The sequence below is a fragment of the Myodes glareolus genome, chromosome 1 (assembly GCF_982192425.1).
Source record: "Myodes glareolus chromosome 1, mMyoGla1.1, whole genome shotgun sequence".
NCBI lineage: Eukaryota > Metazoa > Chordata > Mammalia > Rodentia > Cricetidae > Myodes > Myodes glareolus.
Window position 1 is genome coordinate 53,313,019 of NC_142026.1, and position 20,742 is coordinate 53,333,760.

Below are 20,742 nucleotides of genomic sequence, written 5' to 3' on the forward strand. Positions count from 1 at the left end.
TATCTTTGGTGTGCTGTGTGCGTGTACATGTTTATATGTGTGAGCACATGTGCTCCGTGGCATGAGTGTGGTGGACAGGATAGCCTTAGGCGTAGGTCTTGGCCCTCCGCCTTGTGAGACAGGCTTTCCTTGTTTGGGGCTCCTGTGCGCACCAGGCTGTGGACTTCCAGGAGTTCTTCTGCGTGCAGAGGAATGCTGGGATTGCACACACGGGACAGCGCATCTGTTGCTGTGATGAACACCATGACCCAAAACAACTTCTAGAAGGGCTTATTTGGGTTTAGGGTTCTAGAGAGAGGGTCCATAATGGCAGGAAGGCATGGAAGCAGATCGCCCAAGCCTGAAGCTGAGAGAGCCGGCTCAACAGCAAGCACAGCAGGGCGAGTGAGCAGGAAGTCGGGGCAGATTATAAATTTCAAAGCCTGCCCCCAGTGATGTCCCTCCAGCAGGGACACAAGGGCATACCACTGCCACCACTACCTCCACCACTACCTCCTCCTCTCCCCCACCCCATTCCAAAGACCAGCTTTCCTTGTTTAGCTCTGATTGTTCTGGAACTCGCTCTGTAGACCAGACTGGCACTGAACTCACAAGAGATCCACCTGCCTCTGCCTCCCTTGTGCTGGATTAAAGGCGTGCACCACTATGCTTGGCAAGGCCGTACCTCTTAAAGACTCCACAACCTTCACAAATACCGCTATCAGCTAGGAACCAGATATTATAATACATGAGCCTGTGGGGGACATTTCTCATTCCAGCCACCACAGTGAGTTCTGGGAATGGGAACCTGAGCTTGGGTGCTCATGCTTGTATGGAAGCACCCTGCCCACTAAGCCATCTCCAGGCCTGGACATGCATTCTTTTTTTTTTAAATTTAGATTTATTTTATGAAGGTTTGTCTGTGTGTATGTATATATACTATGCATATAACTGGTGCCGTGGAGGCCAAAAGAGGGCCTCAAATCCCCTGAAACTGGAATTACTGATGGTTAGGAGCTGCCATGTGGGTGCTGGGAATTGAATTTAGGTCCTCTGCAAGAGCAGCCAGTGCTCTTAACCCCTGAGCCATCTTCCCAGCGCCCAACTTGGACATTATTGCTGGATCATATTTCTTAAGAGAATAGTTTATTTTATAGACTACAAGCTAATAAAGTCTAGAAATAGCAACTTCATATAAATGGTGATACACGGAGTTATAAGTGAGCAGCAATTCATTGTGTCTAAGAAGTGACTTTTTCCCTAAATTCTCTCTAACTCAGCATAGCCCCCTCTCTCTTTTCATTATTTGTTTTCCAGGTGAAAGACCAAAGAAGCCCGTTCCTCTTCAGGACCAGACTGTCAGGGATGAGAAAGGAAGGTATAAACGCTTTCACGGCGCCTTTAGTGGCGGCTTCTCCGCAGGATACTTCAATACTGTCGGCTCTAAAGAAGGTACGGTGCTACGGAAGCCAGAGGACCGCTCAAGCATGATTGCCAGGGCTCAAGGCTCCCACTCCGAGGTTTGGTTTGTGTAGCTCAGGCTGCCTCCCGTGTTCTGGGGTGACAGGCATGGCCTACCATGTCCAGATCCCTTCCTGGCTTTACAAAATAAAGTTGTTTAAGCATTCTGGTGCACACACCGTACAACACAGAAATGTTCTGTGAACATCTGGGCACTCCCAGAGTTGACCCAAGTGCTGTTGGGAGTGAAGAGCTTTCCTTCTATGTTGTGGAAAATGGGGGAGATTCCAGCAGGTGACTAAAACCAGATTGTGACTTCTGACTTTGCCCTAAGTGCCCTCAGGCAGACTCAGCTAATCACGACTGCCTCTGACTTGGTGACTAAGGACAGGTGTCACAGGGATTTTGCAGATGAGGCAACCAGGGGTCATAGAGGTTAAGGAGCTCAGGAACATCAGAACTGCCCAGGAACCACCTGCCACAGGACTGTAACACACCGACTACTGCCTGCTCATGACCTGGAGAAAAAGATATGAAAATGTCACACTAGATAGTCTAATCAATTCTATATTTAAAGTAGTATATGTTCCTTCCCTTCCCTTCCCTTCCCTTCCCTTCCCTTCCCTTCCCTTCCCTTCCCTTCCCTTCCCTTCCCTTCCCTTCCCTTCCCTCCCCTCCCCTCCCTTCCCTTCCTTTCCTCCCTCTCTCTTTTTTGAGACAGGGTTTCACTATATCGAGCAGGTTAACCCAGAACTTGCTATGTAGACCAGGCTAGTCTTAAACAGAGATCCCCTTGCTCTGCCTCCTGAGTGCTGAGAGTACAGGTGTTCTCCAACACCCAGTTAACTTGAATGCTTTTTTTTTTTTATTTTTTCATGTATTTAATTTTTGTTTGTTGAGACAGGGTTCCTCTGTGTAGTCCTGGCTGTCCTAGAAAACCCTCTGTAGACCTGGCTGGCCTTGAACTCACAGAGATCCACCTGTCTCTGCCTCCCAAGAGCTGGGTTTAAAGGCCTGTGCCACCACCCAGTTAACTGAATAATTTCTTATTTAGGTGCTGGGGATAGAACCCAGGACCTTGCTGCAAGGTAAAGCAGGCATTCCATCACTGAGCTGCATACCTAGTCCCCAAACTGTAATGTAGGAGGAACACCACAAACTTGAGGCCAGTCTGGTCTACCGAGTGAGCTCCTGGCTGGCCAGACTCCATCTTAATAAACAAAAGCAAACAAACAGCAGATGAAATACTGTCTAGGATCGTAACGGTCAGAATTCCTTTCCTTCCAGGATGGACACCTTCTACTTTCGTGTCTTCAAGACAGAACAGAGCAGACAGGTCTGTTCTTGGACCTGAAGATTTTATGGATGAAGAGGTGGGTCAGGCAATGATGCGAGTGTCCTTGGTTGTGGCACCTTCCCTCTGCCCAGAAAGCGCAGTAGAAGCTTTCCTGCTGTCCTGAGGCTTTCGCTTGTAGATGTTTGTGGTGCGGTGTCCTCTGCACCAGTGACTTCCCCATCACTCAAGTCCTGTCTATGCTAGGGACAGCGGAACAGTCTCTGAAGTCAGGAATGTCATATACGGGCAAATGTCCTTGAAAATCTCCAGTTGCCCTAACAGCATCCATGGTCCTGAGCCTGTGGCTTTTCACAGTCCCCCTGCAGCCTCCCATGGTTTACGGAACTGAGAGCTAGGATAAATCCAACTCCCGGGACCTTAAAACCTAGGCATGGATTCAACCCTGAGCACAGTCAAGTACAATGCAATAGTTAGCTGTACGCTACCAGGAGGGAAAGGAGGCTTTGTAAAACAAAACAACTGAGTCTTGCTATGTATCTTAGGTTGGCTCTTAACCTGCAACCCTCCTGCTTCAGCCTCCCCTGTAGGATCACAGGCAATTGCTACCATATCTGACTTCTCTCTGTGTGTGTCTCTTGAAGTTTTCATTATTTATTTAATGCATATAGGTGTTTTGTCTGCATATATGTATGCACATCAGAATAGGGCAATGGATTACATGGGACTGCAGTTACAGATAATTGTCAGTTACTATATGGGTGCTGGGATTGAACCCAGATCCTCTCAAAGAACAGCCAGTGCTCTTAACCACTGAATCTTCTTTCCAGTCTCCAGAGTTTGCTCTCTCTCTCTCTTGCATATCTATAGTAATCTCTTTAAAACTTTGTTTTTGTTGTGTGTGTGTTAGTTTAAGTATATTTGTTACATGTGTGTAAATGAACTAATTCTGTTTACTTTTCTTCTTTGGAGGATCTTAGTGAATTCGGGATAGCACCTAAAGCAATTGTTACCACAGATGATTTTGCTTCCAAAACCAAAGACAGAATACGGGAGAAAGCCAGGCAACTGGCAGCCGCTGCAGCCCCTATTCCTGGAGCCACGCTGCTCGATGATCTCATCACGCCGGCAAAGTGAGAAGTGTTTCATTCCGGGCGTTGGTGCTTTGCACACGTGTGTGATCTACCTCAGGGCTAGCTCGGCTACAGGTGCAGATGTTGTCTGCCTGGGAGTCTAAGTGAAGAAGGGGCTTCACGCAGTGAAGTGTCTCCCATGATCACTGTAGTACAGTCTTCTAGAGCTCCAGCTACCAGCCATCACTGGGTTCCTAGCTGGAAGGCTGTTAGGAACTGGGGTGGCTTCCCTTCCCCACCTTCCTCACAGGCCTTGTAGGTTCAACCCTTCTTGTACCTTCCCATCCTTCCCCATCTTCTCTCCCCTCCCGCTTCCTACTCTTAATCCCTCCCCACCTCCCGTTCCCCCCTCCTCTCCTTATTTTCCTTTCTTCTCACCACCCTCAACTTGAGGACAATTTCACTAGAGTTTAAAAGATCCCATAAGCAAGGTATGAATCCCATTGACTGCCTAGAGAAGGAGAATGGAGGAGAGAATGGGGAAAAAGGCCATCCCCTTAAAGCTAGTGTGGAGAGCAGGCGCACGGTGGGGAGGGGAGCCTTTGAGAAAGAGTAAGGAGGCCCAGCATGTTGGTGAAGCCAAGGTGCAGGGAAAGCCTAGAGAAGTTACATTTTCCTGACTGAGCGGGCAGACTCAGGAAACTGCATGGCTGTCCCCCAGCTTTTGATTTCTGTATACTTTGTCTTCTGCTCCTGGGTGTGTGGCCTAATGTGCTAGCTTCTGACTTTCCTGGTATCCCTAGGCCACAGGCTTCCTTAGCAAGGACTTCCCAGAGTTTCTACAGGCCCACAGAGGCAGATGTGTGTCTCTCCTAGCACAGACATGCTCCCAAGCCCAGGCTGGCCCACAGTCCTGTGCCATTGTGTTGTTACTGTGGCATGAACCAGACAAGACAGGCAGAGGTGCTGGATCAGGAGTCGCCTATCACTGGTGAAGTTCACTGTCAATGTTTCCCTGTCCTGTCTAGACTGTCTGTTGGCTTTGAACTACTAAGAAAAATGGGTTGGAAGGAAGGACAAGGAGTTGGCCCTCGAGTGAAGAGAAAGCCACGCCGGCAGAAACCTGGTAAGCCTATTGGCTGTGGCCACTTGTACAGCGCTCATTTTGGTTTGTTTGTTTAGTTTTGTTTTGTGAGATAGGATTGCAGGATGAAGTTCAGGCTGCCTGGAGCTCTGAGCCTCCTGAGTGTTAGCATTGTGGTGATATACCTGACATTTAACTACAGCATTTCATTTTCTTCTTGAGACAGGGTTTCTCTGTGTAACAGCCTTGGCTGTCTTGGAACTCACTGTGTATACCAGGTGTGTATACCAGGCTGGCCTCAAACTCACAAAGATCTACCTGTCTCTGCCTCCCGAATGATGTGTGTGTGTGTGTGTGTGTGTGTGTGTGTGTGTGTGTGTGTGTGTGTTATTGGGAGGCAGAGGCAGGTGGATTTCTGTGAGTTGAAGTCCAACTTGGTCTGCATAGCTCCAGGCTAACAAGAGCTATATAGTGAGACCTTTTCTCAAAGAAAAAAAATGATTTCTTTATTTAATTTATGTACATGTGTACTTGCCTGGTGAGTCTGTGTGTGTACCACATGTGTGCAGTGCCTTGGGAGGCCAGAAGAGAGTGTCAGAGCCACTGGAACTGGAGTTAACAGGTAGTTGTGAGCTGCCATGTGGGTGCTGGGAATAGACCCCATGTCCCCGCATGAGTAACAAGTGCCATCTCTCCATCTCTACACCATGGTTTTGAAAGCTGCACATCCCTAGAAACAGACTTGCTGAGTCAAGTGGCATGCACATAGTTTAAGGCTTTGTACAGTTCACATTGCCACCGGGAGTGTAAAAGTTTGCTTTCCAACTACGCCTTAACTGAATCACAGTCGTAGTTCAACATTATTATTTCCTCCTCCTCCTTTGTGTTTGTTACTTTGGTGTTGGGGATGGAGCCCAGGCCTTCACACATCCCAGGCAAGTACCACACGACTGCGCTGCCCTACACCCCCAGCTTCACCTTGTTTTCTGCTTTCCCGGTGCTCTGTGTCCCCAGCTGTGAGTGAGCCCTTGGGAGACAGGAATAATTTCCTCTGGGTCCATGCAGGCACACAGGTCAAGGTGGGCCTGTCATCCACCTGCGACCCTAAGGCCACAGCGTCTTTGCAAGCACAACTGTGTGTCTCTGCACTTGTGACGGTGTCGGTGACTTGTTTATTTTAGTTACTCATGATGAATGCCTTTGGGATCTCTTTTGTAGACCCTGGTGTTAAGATCTATGGCTGTGCGCTGCCGCCCGGAGGCTCTGAAGGGTCTGAGGTATGTTACAGTCGCTGTGGAGATCTTAGCGTCTCAAGCAGGGAACGTAGCTCAGCGGTAGAGCCTAGCATGTGCAAAGCCTGGGGCTTGATCCCAGTCACTGAGAGAAAACATCCAAACAAACAAACCAACTGCCAAACATGCCGGTGCACACCAATAATCTAAGTCCTAGGTAGGCTGAACAGAAAGCTAGGTCTAACCTGAACTATATAGTGAAACCCTGCCTCAAAAAACAGTGAGATGGCTCATTGGGTAAAGGTGCTTGCTGCCAAGCTCACTGCCTGAGTTTGATCCCTGGGACCCACTATATAAGGAGAGAACCAACTCCCACAAGTTGTTCTTTGACCTTCATGTACATTCTATTGTATCCATGCCTATGTGCACTCATAATTTCTTTCAAATAAATAAATAAATGTAACTAAAGAATAAAATGCAACAACAATAAATGATCCAGACAGACAAAACACCCAAGTAAATAGATAAACAAATAAATAACAAGATTCTAAGCAATTTTGGAAATCTGTTAGATTCTACTATCATGAAATATCCATACCTTCAAACTGTCGTTACAATGCCAGCGATACAGTCAGCAACTTGCTAGCACCATAGATATCCCAACTCTTATTGCTTATTGGTTGATTGATTGATGGAGACAAGGTCTCACTGTGTAGCCCTAGCTGTCCTGGAACTCATTCTGTAGACCAGGCTGTCCTTGAGCTCACAGAGACCCACCTGCCTCTGCCTCCCGAGTGCTGGGATTAAAGTTATGCACCTCCATGCCTTGTTCTTGCTTATTTCTTGTGGTGAGGTTTGAAACTTACCTTTGAGCTATACTCCTGCCCCTTGTTTTAGATTCTTTTCTTTAAAAAAAAAGTTATTTTCATTTAGTGTATGTACGTACCTGCTAGTCTATATGTGTGCAGGTGCCGACCCGCATCAGAAGAGGGCATCAGATCCCCTGAGCTACAGGCCGTCGTGAGCAGCCTGATGCAGGTGCTGGACACTGAACTCTGGTCCTCTGCAAGAGCATGCGTGCTCTTAACAGTCAGCCATCTCTCCAGCCCGTTTAGGGTCTCACCATGGTGTTACTTTTGTTAGTATCATTTCTTCAGGGTTGGGATCTAATCATTCCTAGCAATAGAAACTTGATTTTGGTGACTGATCTGTTTGGAGTTAATCACCGCACTCTGAGGCCTTGACGCCCGCAGTGACTCACCTGAATCCTTCCTCACACGTGAATAGGACGAGGATGATGACTACCTGCCCGACAATGTGACTTTTGCTCCTAAAGACGTCATGCCTGTGGATTTTACACCTAAAGATAATGTACACGGGCTGGCCTACAAGGGCCTGGACCCCCGCCAAGCACTGTTCGGAAGGCCAGGAGAACATCTGAATCTTTTTGGTGGAGCATCTGAGGGAACCAGCCATCTTCTTGAAGATGTTGGCCTGAGTAAAGGAAGAAAATTGGGAATTTCTGGCCAGGTAAAGGTTTCTGTATTGTACAAGCAGGAACACTGAGAACTAAATACACTTCCCATCTTTGGTCATCCCTATAGTAGGCACTTTGTCCTCTCCTCCCCATACCCTTCTTTCTCTCTCTCTCTCTCTCTCTCTCTCTCTCTCTCTCTCTCTCTCTCTCTCTCTCTCTCTCTGTATTTCTGTGTTTGTTTCTGTTTCAAAACTGGGACCAGAACCCAGAGCCTCGTGTACACTAGGCAGGTATTCTTTCACTGAACCATATGCCCAGCCCCTTCTACTTCCTTGGAGGTCCTTCCTAGCCATCTGTGATGTTTATCTTCCCAGTTCTTCTTTTGCTTTTTTTGTTTTTTAAAGATTTATTTATTATATATACAGTGTTCTGCCTGCATGTATGCCTTGCACACCAGAAGAGGGGTTGTGAGCCACCATGTGGTTGCTGGGAATTGAACTGTGGAAGGGCAGCCAGTGCCCTTAACCTCTGAGCCATCTCTCCAGCCCCCACCATGCCTTCCTAATTTTAATAATGGTGCCCTGTGCTGTGTTCCTGGTGAAAACCCATATTCCCGGCAGGAGGACTGTTTTTTCCCTTCGTGTGGGGCCAAGCAGGAAAGCACCTTTCCAATGCTCTGCTTTAGTCTAATTGCAAGCTGGGGCTCAAGATGGCCCAGAAGATGAATAAAGCTGCTCAGTTCTGAGCCAACCTCCTCTGCTACTTCACGCCCCGAGTCACTTTGACTTGGAGGTTGTGTTACTTTTGCAAAGATAGGAGCTTTAACTTGCTCACCTTCTCAAATGGATTCACAGGTTCTCCCTTAAAAGGGAATGGGTCAGTGTGGTGGCACATGCCTTTAATTTGTATACTTGGGAGACAGAGGCAGGGGGATCTGGGTAATCCTGGCCAGCCAGGACTACATTAACAAGTTCTATGCCAGCCAGGGCTACATAGTGAGATATTATCTCAAAAAAGGGTAGTTATTTTGTTTCATTGCCTTTTCTTTCTTTGCATGCCTTCTTCATGCTTCCAACAAAAAATGAGCTTGCTCAGGCTGTTTCCCACCATGTCTTCAGACCTTGACCATGCTGACCAGAGAGAGACAGACGTGTCTGCCTTTCTCCTTTCAAAGCCCATTTCTGCCTATTCAGTGCTGTGTGCGTGTTCTTCACGTCTCTGCCCGTGCGTGTGCTGGTGGCTGTTGCTGCGACTGGAGGATTGTGCCTGCGGTATTAGCTTCTAGTCATTGCCTTCCCATAGACCCGAGGCTCCTCTAACCTGGGCTTTCTGCTCACATCTCTCTCAGTGGTGTGGAAGTGCTTGTGTGGCCTGCAGGGTCCTGTCTGTCCTTAATGCAGTTTCGTCCTGCGGTGCAGACAGACCCTACAGCCTGTGAGCTCTGATTGAAACCTCGTGTTTTGTAGGCTTTTGGTGTAGGTGCCCTGGAAGAGGAAGATGATGACATCTATGCCACAGAAACTCTGTCCAAGTATGATACTGTGTTGAAGGATGAGGAGCCTGGAGATGGCCTCTATGGATGGACAGCTCCCAAACAGTACAAAAATCAGAAAGGTAATCCTGGCAGCCGGACTGTAGGACCCATTGTCAGGCTCTCAGGACACGGGGGTGCAGGCTCTGGTACTGGACTACTAGAGTAGAAGTTATCAAAGATATATGATGTGGGGCTGGAGTGTTGGCTCAGTGGTTAGGGCACCGGCTGTTCTTGCAGAGGACCTGGATTTGGTTCTCAGCACCCACATGGTGGCTCACAGCCACTTGTGAGTTCAGTTCCAGGGGATCGCATGCTCTCTTCTGGCTTTCTCATGCACCAGGCACACTCATGGTATCCATACATATATTTAGACAAAACACCCACATCCATCAATTAAAAATTAATAACTTAAAAATCTACAGAGTGAAAAACTTTTGAAGCTGGTATAGTGACTCGCTCTTGTAAATCTAGCACTTGGAAAGCTGAGGCAGGAGGATTGCCTAAGTCTCACAGTGAAGTCTAGACCTACCTGGCCTGCTGTGTATAGGATATAAGAAAGAACTGGGGTTTAAGCCACAGTTAAGCCAGCAGTGAAGAGGGGGTATATGGGGAGTTGGTCAGCCTGGGACCAGGGATTGGTGCCGCGTTGTCACTCAGACAGCAGTGAGGACTCAGAGTTCAGGGAACTGGCAGGTGGCAACTGCAGCCAACTTAAACAGCAGATCAGAAGACCAGGCTTGGCAGCCAAGTGACAGGCCAGCAGTCCGTAGCACACCTGAGCTGGGCTTAACCGGCTGCCCTGAGCACTAAAGGGCTCTTGTCTGCATCAGACATGGACATCTCTCACCTCCCCTTTTTCTTTTTAGTTACGGTCTAGCAATGTAGCCCAGGCTGGTCCCAGAGTTGTGCTCTTCCTGCCTCCCCTTCCCAGGTGCTGGGACTATAGAGGTAATTAGCATAATTATTAGTGTCTGTCAACACAACTGAAATCTCCAGCCGGGGTCTGTGGTGATTCAGATCCTGTGGTTAAACTGGTATTCCAGTCTTGCTGCCTAGAAATGGCGCAGGGGAGTAGACAGGATGGAGAATTGGGAGCATCTAATAGAGTCAGTCAGCGCAGTACCCAGCTCCCTCCCATCCCCATGGCCAAAAGATATATAATTTCACATGTTGCAATTATAAGTGTTATTGTATTATAATTAATAATTGTGTGCTGATTTATTATTTGGTATATAGCTAATGTATTGATATGCTGTTGATAATATATTATATGTTAATTATATAATAATGTAAAATACTAATTACTAATTGAGCATACTCTAGAAACTGATAGAATGAAATTGATAATAGTTATTATAATTATATCAGTAACCAATATGTAAATTAACTAAAACCAATATGCAAATTAGCTCCACTTTCTGTCTTCAGTAGTTGGTAGTATATTGTAGTCTTCACACTTCCTGAATATAGTGCCTCTCCTGCTGGGCTCCCCAGGAAGCCCGAGCTGCAGTTCTCTGAGTTCCTGGATCTTCCTGCCTGGAAGCTCCTCTTTCACATCTGTTTCCTTCAGCCGCTCCCAGGGCCATAAAGCCTACAGTTCGGAGTATAAGAATTTTGTCTCTCCCTTTTTAATTTGTACATATTCACTGCATGTGCTCTGTTGTTCTTTGACTGAGTGAATATATTCTCATTCACCCAACCTCCACTGTTGACTTTTAGGATTTTTTTTCTTCCAGCAGTGAATGAGGTTGGAATGAATATTATGTGTACCCACTCTGCAGAGCGTCATCTTGTGAATCAGAGGGCCTTTGCCACAGGGTAGTCCGCAGCCAGTGGACTGTCCCCTGCCCTAGTCCCAGGGCGTTGGTCACTCCGCTTGCTTCCTTAGTTTGTGGTCTTTATCTGCTGTTAGCATTTCGTTTGCAACAACAGTTTGTCCTAGGGTGAGATCACATCAGACCTGATTGTGTTGCCCGGGAGCCTTATTTGTGCTGTTGCTAAGGAAACTGGGAGACAGCCACCCTGGGGCACTCGTGTGAGAAATGACCCTCACAGTTAGGATTTTTCCTTTTTGCACTCTAGATGGTTTTTTTGAGAACTTTAGCTTCATAGAAGGACTCGAGGCCATTTTGTTTGGTGGGGAGGGAAAGGACGGCTTGCTGGGTTTATGCCAGCCATGATTTTAGAGGTTTCAAGCCAAGTCCTTGGGCTCCTCCTGGGGCAAAACACCGTGCAGACGCTGTTCTTTTGAGGGCCTTGCTTTGAGGACAGTGAGGGTGGAGTCTTGGCAGCTGAGGGCAGTGGGAGCCTCCAGTCACTGTGTCAACAGAAGCGTGGACTTGAATGCCATTCTGTCCCTCAGAGCTCCTTCCCAGTGACCTCACCCAGGCACTGTTCATGCTCTGTGAGATAGGAAGTCTTTTGTCTGCTCTAATCACCTCAACTTCTAGAATTAATCAGTGACATCATTTTGTAGAACCAGAGCGAGTTCTTCGATATGTTGGCAAAATTTTGGAAGGATTTTCCTTGGCTTCTAAACCTCTATCTTCAAAGAAAGTAAGAAAACCTTTATATTTTCCTGCCTTGGTGCTTATAATGTTTATTTTATTTTAATATGTATATATTCTTTATTTTAATATTTATTTGTGATATTAAGTAGTTAATTGAGCTATATCAATGTACTTATGGGAATTTGATATTTGTGCGTATTCTTCCTTTAAAACTCTTTAGAAGGAAGCGGGGTGTGGTAGTACACGCCTGTAATCCTAGCACATGGGAGCTGAGGCAGAAGAATGTTCTGAGCCAACCCAGGACACTGATCAAGATCCTGTTTCAAAAAAGGGTGGGTAGGGGACACACGTCACATAGCTCAGCCAGAAAGTCCTCAAGACATGATTCAGTTCCCAAGCCCATGTCAGAAGAGCTGGCTGGTGGCCGTCCTCGTCATCCAGTGTGTGGAGGCAGAAAGGGACAGACTCCGGAGGTTCCCTGGCTGTGGCACCTGCTTGACAGGCTCTATGCCAGGGAGAGAGGTGGGGCTGGCGAGTGACTGCTCTGCCAGGAGACCCAGTTGTGATTCCCAGAACCCATGTGGCAGCTCACATCTGTCTGCAGCTCCAGTTCCTGGGAATCTGACTCCCTGTTCTGACACCAGACACACATGTTGTGGTGCACAGACACACAGGCAAGACACCAATACACATTAAAAAAGAAAAAAAGACATTTCTATTAAAAGATAGGCCAGGCATGTGGCCCAGTGGTTAAATTCCCAGCACAAAACAGAGCCTCACACCGCGATACAAGGCTGTTCAGTTCCTTTCAGATCAGCTTTGTTTTGGGACTATTGTTCAGGGAAGAGTGCTCGCCTACCGTGTGCAAGTAAACGCCCCCCCCCCCCCAAGTGCTTAGAAATGTGGTAATTCCACTGTGCTCTAGGGAACTAGAAGCTCCCAACTGTAAAGTCAGGTTGCAGACATCAACATAGGGAAAAGTTCTCAGGCCAGCGTACACCTGGGACTGAGTGCTCCACCTGGTGCCGAGGTCAGAGTTGACTTGGTTCCCACTTTCGGGAACTTCTAATTCTAGAAGTCAATGTGCATGCAACTGTTAATCTGTTTGTTATACCAAGAGCAAGACGACCGTTCAGTAGTTACTTAAAATATCTAATGACTTGGTATGTAGTGCACACCTTAATCTTAGCACTCAGGAGGCAGAGAGGCCAGCCTGGTACACAGGACACCCAGAAGAACTACGTAGTATAATTCTGTTTACAAACAACAACAATAAAACTCTTAAGGCTTAGGCTGGGCTGCAGCTCAGTAATAGAGACTGTACTGTATGTGCAAGTTCCATCACCCCCAAATAAACAATAAAACTCCACTTTCTTTTTAACTTTTCTGTTCTACAGTCATCAATGTTTTCAGAATTATAAATCCCGAAATTCACAAATATCTGTAAATTTCAGTTTTTGTCAACTTTTCTCTCCCTACCCCTCTCTTTTTCATGCCGAGGTTTGGACCTAAGGCCTCATGCATGCGAGGCAAGCGCTTTAGCACTGAGCTGTACCTAGCTTGTCTTTGTCTTGTGTTGGTGATGGTGGAGGTGGGTCTAGGGGACTGAACCCAGTGTCCTGTGCCTGAGATACTATAATAGCCACATCCTCAGCTCCACTCAGGGTCTGAATTAAAGATACTTTGAACTAAGAAGTAAGGTCAGGGCAGGAGACTGCCGGGATGACTCAGTGGTTAAGAGCACTTGCTGCTTAATATTGAGGAGTAGAGTTTGCAAGGGGTCCATGTCCTCATTTGGCCTTTGTAGGCGCCTGCACACACTGTGCACACACACATTCACAAATAAAATAACAAGAATAAATAAATTTTAGAAAACGAAGGTCCGAAGTTTCACTTTAGAAGTGAACCGTAGCCTGAGTAAAGAGATTTGAATTTTAAACTACTTAATTCCAAGGTTTTTTTTCAAAGTCTTGAATCACACATTTTAATATTTTGTCCTATGGTGGGCTGGGTGTGTATGTGGGGAAGGGCACCGTGCTTTGTGTCTTCTCGTATTTCGTATTTTCCCCCATGGGAAACATAAATATTAGCAATGATGTTTGTAGGGTGGTACCATTGGGACAGTGGTTCTGGTGCCTTCAGGGACCAGGCCATTGCACTGCTGTCCACCTCCCAAGCGTACCCGGGCTGGTCATGTTTTCTTTATGAAGTCTGTGTGATCTTGCAGCCTGGGTTTCCTGACTTTTGTTTTGTCTGGTTTTGTTAAGATTTATCCACCCCCTCAACTGCCCAGAGACTATCGACCGGTGCATTACTTCAGGCCCGTGGTCGCCCCAACGTCTGAGAACGCTCACTTACTTCAGGTGTTGTCAGAGTCATCTGGGAAAGCAGGACAAGACACAGGGACGCACAGCAGGCATCAGCTCAACGCCTCCAAGCGGGGGGAGTTGCTAGGAGAGATGCCTGTTCAAGGTACGTAAAATGGAGGAGACTGAACTTGTTATGTTTAACATAATCTTACTCTGGTAGGGTTTGCAGTGTCCTCCTGCTCCCGGTATGCATTCTGTACCGCAGGCTGGAGGAGTTGTGCATGGATTATAAACAGCATGTGAAAGTGTACACAGACTTTATTATTATTATTACTTGGTGGTAGTTGTTCTTTTTGCTGCCTCTCCCCCCCCCCCCTCTAAGATCTCATGTAGCCAAGGATGGTTTTGAACTTCTGGTTCTGCCACCTCTGTGTAGGCAGAGGTTGCTTGTTCATTTCCTGGTCGCCCAGATCCGAAATAATCACACAGAAACTATATTAATTGCAACACCGCTTGGCCTATTAGCTTCTTACTAACTAACCCTTACATCTTAAATTAACCCATTTCTATTATTTTATGTATTGCCATGAGGCTTGGGGTTTACCAGTAAGGTTCCAGTGTCTGTCTCCTTCGGCAGCTATGTGGTATCTCCTTGACTCCACCTTTTTTCCTCTATCTCTACTTGGAATTCCCTTCTTGTCCTATTCTGCACTGCCATAGGCCCAAAGCAGCTTCTTTATTAACCAAAGGTGATAAAACATCTTCACAGCATGCAAAGGGGATCCTGGTCAGCCTCTGTCGCACACTGCTGAGATGACAGAAGTGTGTTGCTCCAGTTGTTTTCTTTAAACAACATTTAGATTCTCTGAAAATGTCTTTATATGTGCATGTGTCTGTGTGTCTGTGTGCATGTGTGTGTCTGTGTGCACATTCATGTCGGTACCTGTGGAAGCTCCAGGGTGTTGGATTCCTGGAGCCACCTGATACGCATAGCGCGTATCTACAGGAGCAACGCCTACTAAGCCATCTCTCCACCCCTCTTTATATTTGTATTTGTTTGTTTCTTTTTTGAGACTTTATGGGTCTCTCTAGGCAGTCCTGGCTGTTCTGGAAATCGCTGTGTAGATCAGGCTGGCTTTAAACTCAGAAGAGGGTCTCCTGGGGCTGGAGAGATGGCGCAGTGGTTAAGAGCATTGCCTGCTCTTCCAAAGGTCCTGAGTTCAATTCCCAGCAACCACATGGTGGCTCACAGCCATCTCTAATGACGTCTGGTGCCCTCTTCTGGCCTGGAGACATACACACAGACAGAATATTGTATACATAATAAATAAATAAATATATTTTTAAAAAAAGAGGGTCTCCTGCTTCTGCCTCTTGAGTGCTAAGATTAAAGGCGCCTGGTGGCTCCCTTCTTTCTCTCTCTTTCTTGTTTTCTTTTCTCTTTTTTTTTTTTTTGAGAAGAGTCTTACTATGTAGACCCTCCACTAGTCTAGATTCTTTGTTTTGTTCTATCACCATGCCTGACACCTTTACTCTATCTTTGTGTGTGTGTGTGTGTGTGTGTGTGTGTCTGTGTGTCTGTGTGTCTGTGTCTCTGTGTGTGTGTGTCCGTATCACCATGCCTGGCACCTTCACTGTATCTGTGTGTGTCTCTGTGTGTGTGTCTGTGTCTGTGTGTCTGTGTCTCTGTGTGTGTGTGTCCGTATCACCATGCCTGGCACCTTCACTGTATCTGTGTGTGTCTCTGTGTGTGTGTCTGTGTATGTGTGTGTGTGTGTGTCCGTATCACCATGCCTGACACCTTCACTGTATCTGTATGTGTCTGTGTGTGTGTGTCTGTGTATGTGTGTGTGTGTGTGTCCGTCCATATCACCATGCCTGGCACCTTTACTGTGTCTGTGTGTATGTGTGTGTGTTGTCTGTGTGTGTGTGTACCACTGTGCCTGTATGGAAGTCAAGGACACCTTGTAAGAGTCAGTTCTCTCCTTCCACCATGTGGGTCCTGGGAACTGAACTCAGTTAGTCCACTGGTCCATCTTACCAGCCTATTTATTTATTTAGAGATAAGGCCTTAGTCTGTAGCTCAGGTTGACTTGAACTCATGATAATCCTGCCTCAGCCTCCTGAATACCAGGATTACAGGTATGAACCATCACTGTTTTTCCACAACAGGGTGCTCTTTAGCTTGAGTGAGAGGAAGGACCTCACCTGCTTCGTCACCCAGGCCCTGGGCCAGTGTCTCCGGGGAGCTGGTGTGCAGTGAGCTTCCGTGACATGAGTGCTCAGTGGGAGGACTGTGGGAGCATGACTGCAGCCAGCTGTGGTTCAGAGTCCTCGTTCTGGGCACAGAACACAGGCCTTCGCATAGTCTAGGCATTTGCTCTATCTCAATTGTACCTATGGCTACCTGCATTTTTGTCAACTGCCCCATTATTATGCAAATATATAGTCCAGAGGGATACATAAATATTGATGAAACAGGAAGCATAAACTCTCATCCCTGATTATGTGCATCTGTAATAGTGACTGTGTACAGCAGAAGGTAAGGCTGGTTTTTGTCTCTTGTTATTTTTTTATCCAGGGTCAGCTACTTCAGTGTTGGAGTTTCTGTCCCAAAAAGACAAAGAAAGAATTAAAGAAATGAAGCAGGCAACTGACCTGAAGGCAGCTCAAGCCAAGGCCCGGAGTCTGGCCCAGAGCGCTTCACTCAGCAGAGCGCAGGCCTCCACGCTGGACCTCGCAGCCAGCCCATGGCACCTGGCCCCGGGCAGTGGGACAGCCACTACAAGAGCCAGCACCTTCAAGCCCTTTGCCAAAGAGCCAGAAAAGCAGAGGCGATATGAGGAGTTCTTAGTGCACATGAAGAAGGGTCAGAAAGGTGGGTGCTGGCCTGGCTGGGGTGACAGCTTCTCTGTGTTCCTCCAGGTCACAGACTGAGAGTTGAAACTCCCTGATCGGTCATCAGCATTGCTTGCCTTGGTACAAACAGTGTTAAAGCTTTGGGCCCTCACATTTGACCCTGAAAAGCAAACACGTGGTAGAAACAGAGTTAAGCCTATAACTGGGGTGTCTGAGACAGCAGGATCAAGAGTTCTAGACTGGCCCCAGCTATGTAACAAGTTCTTATTTTAGTAAAAAACAAAACAAAACAAAATTACAAAAAAAGGATAGAGAAAGTTTTCTCCCCAAGCACAGGCCATAGTTGGTGGACCAGTGTCCTTAGCCAAGCATCAGCTTTCTAGATCTCTCTGTGCCATTTAATAGGAAGAAGTCAATAAAAACGTCTTACTGAATCGGGGCTGGAGAGATCGCTCAGCAGTTAAGAGCATGGCTACTCTTGCAGAGGACCCAAATTTGATTCCCAGCACCCACAAGGCAGTTATAACCACCCATAACTTTAGTTTCAGGGGATCCAACAGGCATACACATGGTGCACAAACATGCGTGCAGGCAAAACATTCATACACGGAAAATAAGATGAATCTGAAAAAAGAGGAACATGTTATGAAGGACAGAGTAGTACTGCCTGCAGGTAGCTCCCAGTGCACTCTGTCTCCAACAAGAGTCAGGACATTGCCCCTGAGGAAGTGCACAGCACAATGGTGTCCACCCGATGCTGTCCCTTAGACACTGTGTTTTCCTGGGAGTAAAATGGTGCCCCATTCCCCATACCGTAGATGCCCTGGAACGATGCCTGGACCCCAACATGACGGAGTGGGAGCGAAGCCGAGAGCGGGAGGAGTTTGCTCGGGCAGCCCAGCTCTACGTGTCCTCCCACTCCACCCTGTCCTCCAGGTTCACTCATGCCAAGGAGGAAGACGACTCTGATCAGGTGGAAGTTCCTCGAGACCAAGAGGTCTGTCGCCATCTTGTGCCTACCTGGTGAATTTTATTTTGTGTTTTTGCAGTTGTAGGAATTGAATTGAACCCAGGCTTGCATACATGTTATGTCCACAATCTAACCATCAGGCTACCTTCCCAAGCTCTCTAGTCAGTTTTAATTTGTGTATGTAATTTTATGTGAATGTGCAAGTGTGTCTTAGGTAATTTACATGTATATGTGCATATGTGTGCATGTAGAAGCCTAAGGTCAGTATTGAAATGTCTTTGTCAATTACTCTGTAACTTACGTAGTTTTTTTGTGACAGGGTCTCATATAGACCAGCTGGCCTAAAATTCCTGTTCGTCCTGCTTCGGCCTTCCAATTGCTGAGATTACAGGTGTGAGCTACCACATCTGGCTTCACCTTGTTTTTCTGAGGCAGGGTCTGAACTAGGAGCTCATTGATTGAGCTAGGTGGGCTAGTCAGTAAGCTGCAGGGGCCCACCCATCTTCCCCTGCCCAGGGCTGGATTCTGGACACAGGCTCTTGTACCCAGCCTTTACATGGGTTCTGGGGATGTGAACTCGCTCCCTCATGCTTATGTGGCAAACACTTCTGACTTAGCCATCTCCACAGCCCCTCCTAGTAATTTTAAAATTAAAAACACCATGTACCTAAATATTTTAAATCGGTGAAAAGAGAAAAATGCACATAACATAATGGAGTAAGAAATGATTTGATGTTTAGCTTATGAGATATTTAAGCAGTGTAGCAAACCAAACTCTTTGATAGTTCAAATATATATATATATATATATATATATATATATATATATATATATATATGAATGAGTGTTTTGCCTTCATGTATTTCTCTGTACCACATGCGTGCCTGGTGCCCTCAGAGGCTAGACAGTATAGTTCCAGATGGTTGAACCATCCTGGTGCTAGGAATCAAACTTGGGTCCTCTGGAAAAGCAGCCAGTGTTCTTAATTACTGAGCCATCTCTCCAGCTCTGACCTTTTCTTATTTGTTTGAGTTTGAGACATGGTCTTGCTATATAGACCAGGATAGCTTGGAACTTGCTATGTAAACAAGTCTGCTTCATATTCATAGAGATCTACCTGCCTCTGTCTCTTGACATACATTTTTAAGATTTATTTTTCTTGGCTTTTAAAAATTCTTCAACTGGGCAGTGGTGGTGCACGCCTTTAATCCCAGCACTCGGGAGACAGAGGCAGGTGGATCTCTGTGAGTTCGAGGCCAGACTGGTTATAGATTGAGTTCTAGGACAGCCAAGGCTACACAGAGAAACCCTGACTCAAAAAAAAATTACCTTCATATATGTGTGTTTGTACATGTGAGTATTTGCACGTGAGTGCCGTTGCCCGTGGAGGCCAGGACAGGGTTTGGATGCCCTGGAGCTGGAGGGGTTGTGAGCTGCTGGACTTGGCTGTTAGGAATGGGACTTAGGTCCTCTGCGAGAGCACTGTGTTATCTTACCTGCGGATATTTCTAACACGGAAGGCTCTGACTACATCAAACAGACTGTCCATCTCTTCCTAGAATGATGTCAGTGACAAACAGTCAGCTGTGAAGATGAAGATGTTTGGGAAGCTCACCCGAGACACTTTTGAGTGGCACCCCGACAAGCTTCTGTGTAAGAGGTTTAATGTCCCCGACCCTTACCCTGGGTAAGTCGGATTAGCCTTGTGTTTACATCAGTAAAAACTGTATCCACTCCATTAAACCTCATTTAAGAAAAACATTTTTTAGATTTATTTTGTGTTTTGCCTGCATGTGGGCATTGAATCCTGGAGCTGGAGTTACTGATGGTTGTGAGTCACCACGTGGGTGCTGGAAACTTAGCCTGGGTCCTTTGTAAGAACAACAAGTACTCTTAACCACTGAGCCCTTTTCCAGCACCATCAAGGCTCATTTTACACTCTTGCATTCCCTTCTTCTAGAGGAACTTAACTTTTAAATATTGGGAGTTGCAAATTTTGCACATTTGCTTGAATTGTGTGTGTGTGTGTGTGTGTGTTTGTTGATGTGTATGCATCTCTCTGTGTGTATGTGAGGCCTCAAAGTGGACAACAGAGAGTGTCAGGTCCCATGGAGCTGGAGTTATAGGACATAGGTACTAGGAACCCAGCCGAGGTCCTCTGCAAGAGCAGTAAGCGCTCTTAACTGCTGAGCCATTGCTCCACCCCCTTTTAATTTTGATTCATGTGTCAGTGCTTGCCACATATATTGTGATCGCTAAATCCATTGCTAGAATAAGATAAACTTTATTCCGTTTCTTAATGTCTTCAGGTACTCTTTTTGTTTTTTGGGTTTGTTTGTTTCTTTCTTTCTTTCTTTCTTTTGGGACAGGGTTTCTCTGTAACAGCCCTGGCTGCCCTGGAACTCACTTTGTAGATCAGGCTGGCCTCCACCTCACAGAGATCCACCTACCTCTGTATCCCCAGTGCTAGGATTAAGGGTGTGTGCCGCCACCACCTAGCTCTGTGCCATTTAAAAGTGATTCTCATACATTTACTTTAAAAATGTTACAGCTGGACATGGTGGTACCTGCCTTTGATCCCAGCACTTGGGAGGAAGAGGCCTGGTCTATGTAATAGAGAGACTTTATGTCAAACAACAGCAACATTATTTGTGTTTTCTTTTCCCTTTGTGTGCTTGGCAGCATGCTAGGATCAAACACAGGGCCCCGCACATGCAAGGCAAGCTCTCTGCCGCTGGGCTCCCTCTTCAGCCTAACGCCTTGTTTTTAAATTCTCTTTATACAATTTTAGAAATGACTCAGTGGTTTAGAGCACTGGCTGCTCTTGCAGAGGACCAGGTTTGGTTCCCAGCAGCCACATGGTGGTTCACAGCCATCTGTAACTCTAGTCGCAGGGGATCTGATGTCCTCTTCTGACTCTCATGGACACCAGGCATATGTATAATATACGTACATACAGG

The 20,742-nt window shown here is 46.6% G+C and overlaps 1 protein-coding gene across 3 annotated transcripts in view; it reads left to right on the forward strand.

Moving 5' to 3' along the window:
* Positions 1-20,742, forward strand: part of Gpatch1 (G-patch domain containing 1) — a 43,343-nt gene that overhangs the window by 8,123 nt on the left and 14,478 nt on the right. For 2 of the 3 annotated variants that reach the window (XM_087906307.1, XM_087906310.1), the window contains exons 2-13: positions 1,297-1,431; positions 2,728-2,813; positions 3,707-3,867; positions 4,836-4,933; positions 6,110-6,168; positions 7,411-7,653; positions 9,067-9,214; positions 11,611-11,690; positions 13,912-14,116; positions 16,535-16,831; positions 17,631-17,809; positions 19,342-19,469. In XM_087906307.1, the coding sequence (XP_087762433.1) occupies positions 1,297-1,431; positions 2,728-2,813; positions 3,707-3,867; positions 4,836-4,933; positions 6,110-6,168; positions 7,411-7,653; positions 9,067-9,214; positions 11,611-11,690; positions 13,912-14,116; positions 16,535-16,831; positions 17,631-17,809; positions 19,342-19,469 (1,819 nt within the window). The remainder of the gene's footprint in view (positions 1-1,296; positions 1,432-2,727; positions 2,814-3,706; positions 3,868-4,835; positions 4,934-6,109; positions 6,169-7,410; positions 7,654-9,066; positions 9,215-11,610; positions 11,691-13,911; positions 14,117-16,534; positions 16,832-17,630; positions 17,810-19,341; positions 19,470-20,742) is intronic. The other variant, XM_087906311.1, reaches the window with a different exon arrangement.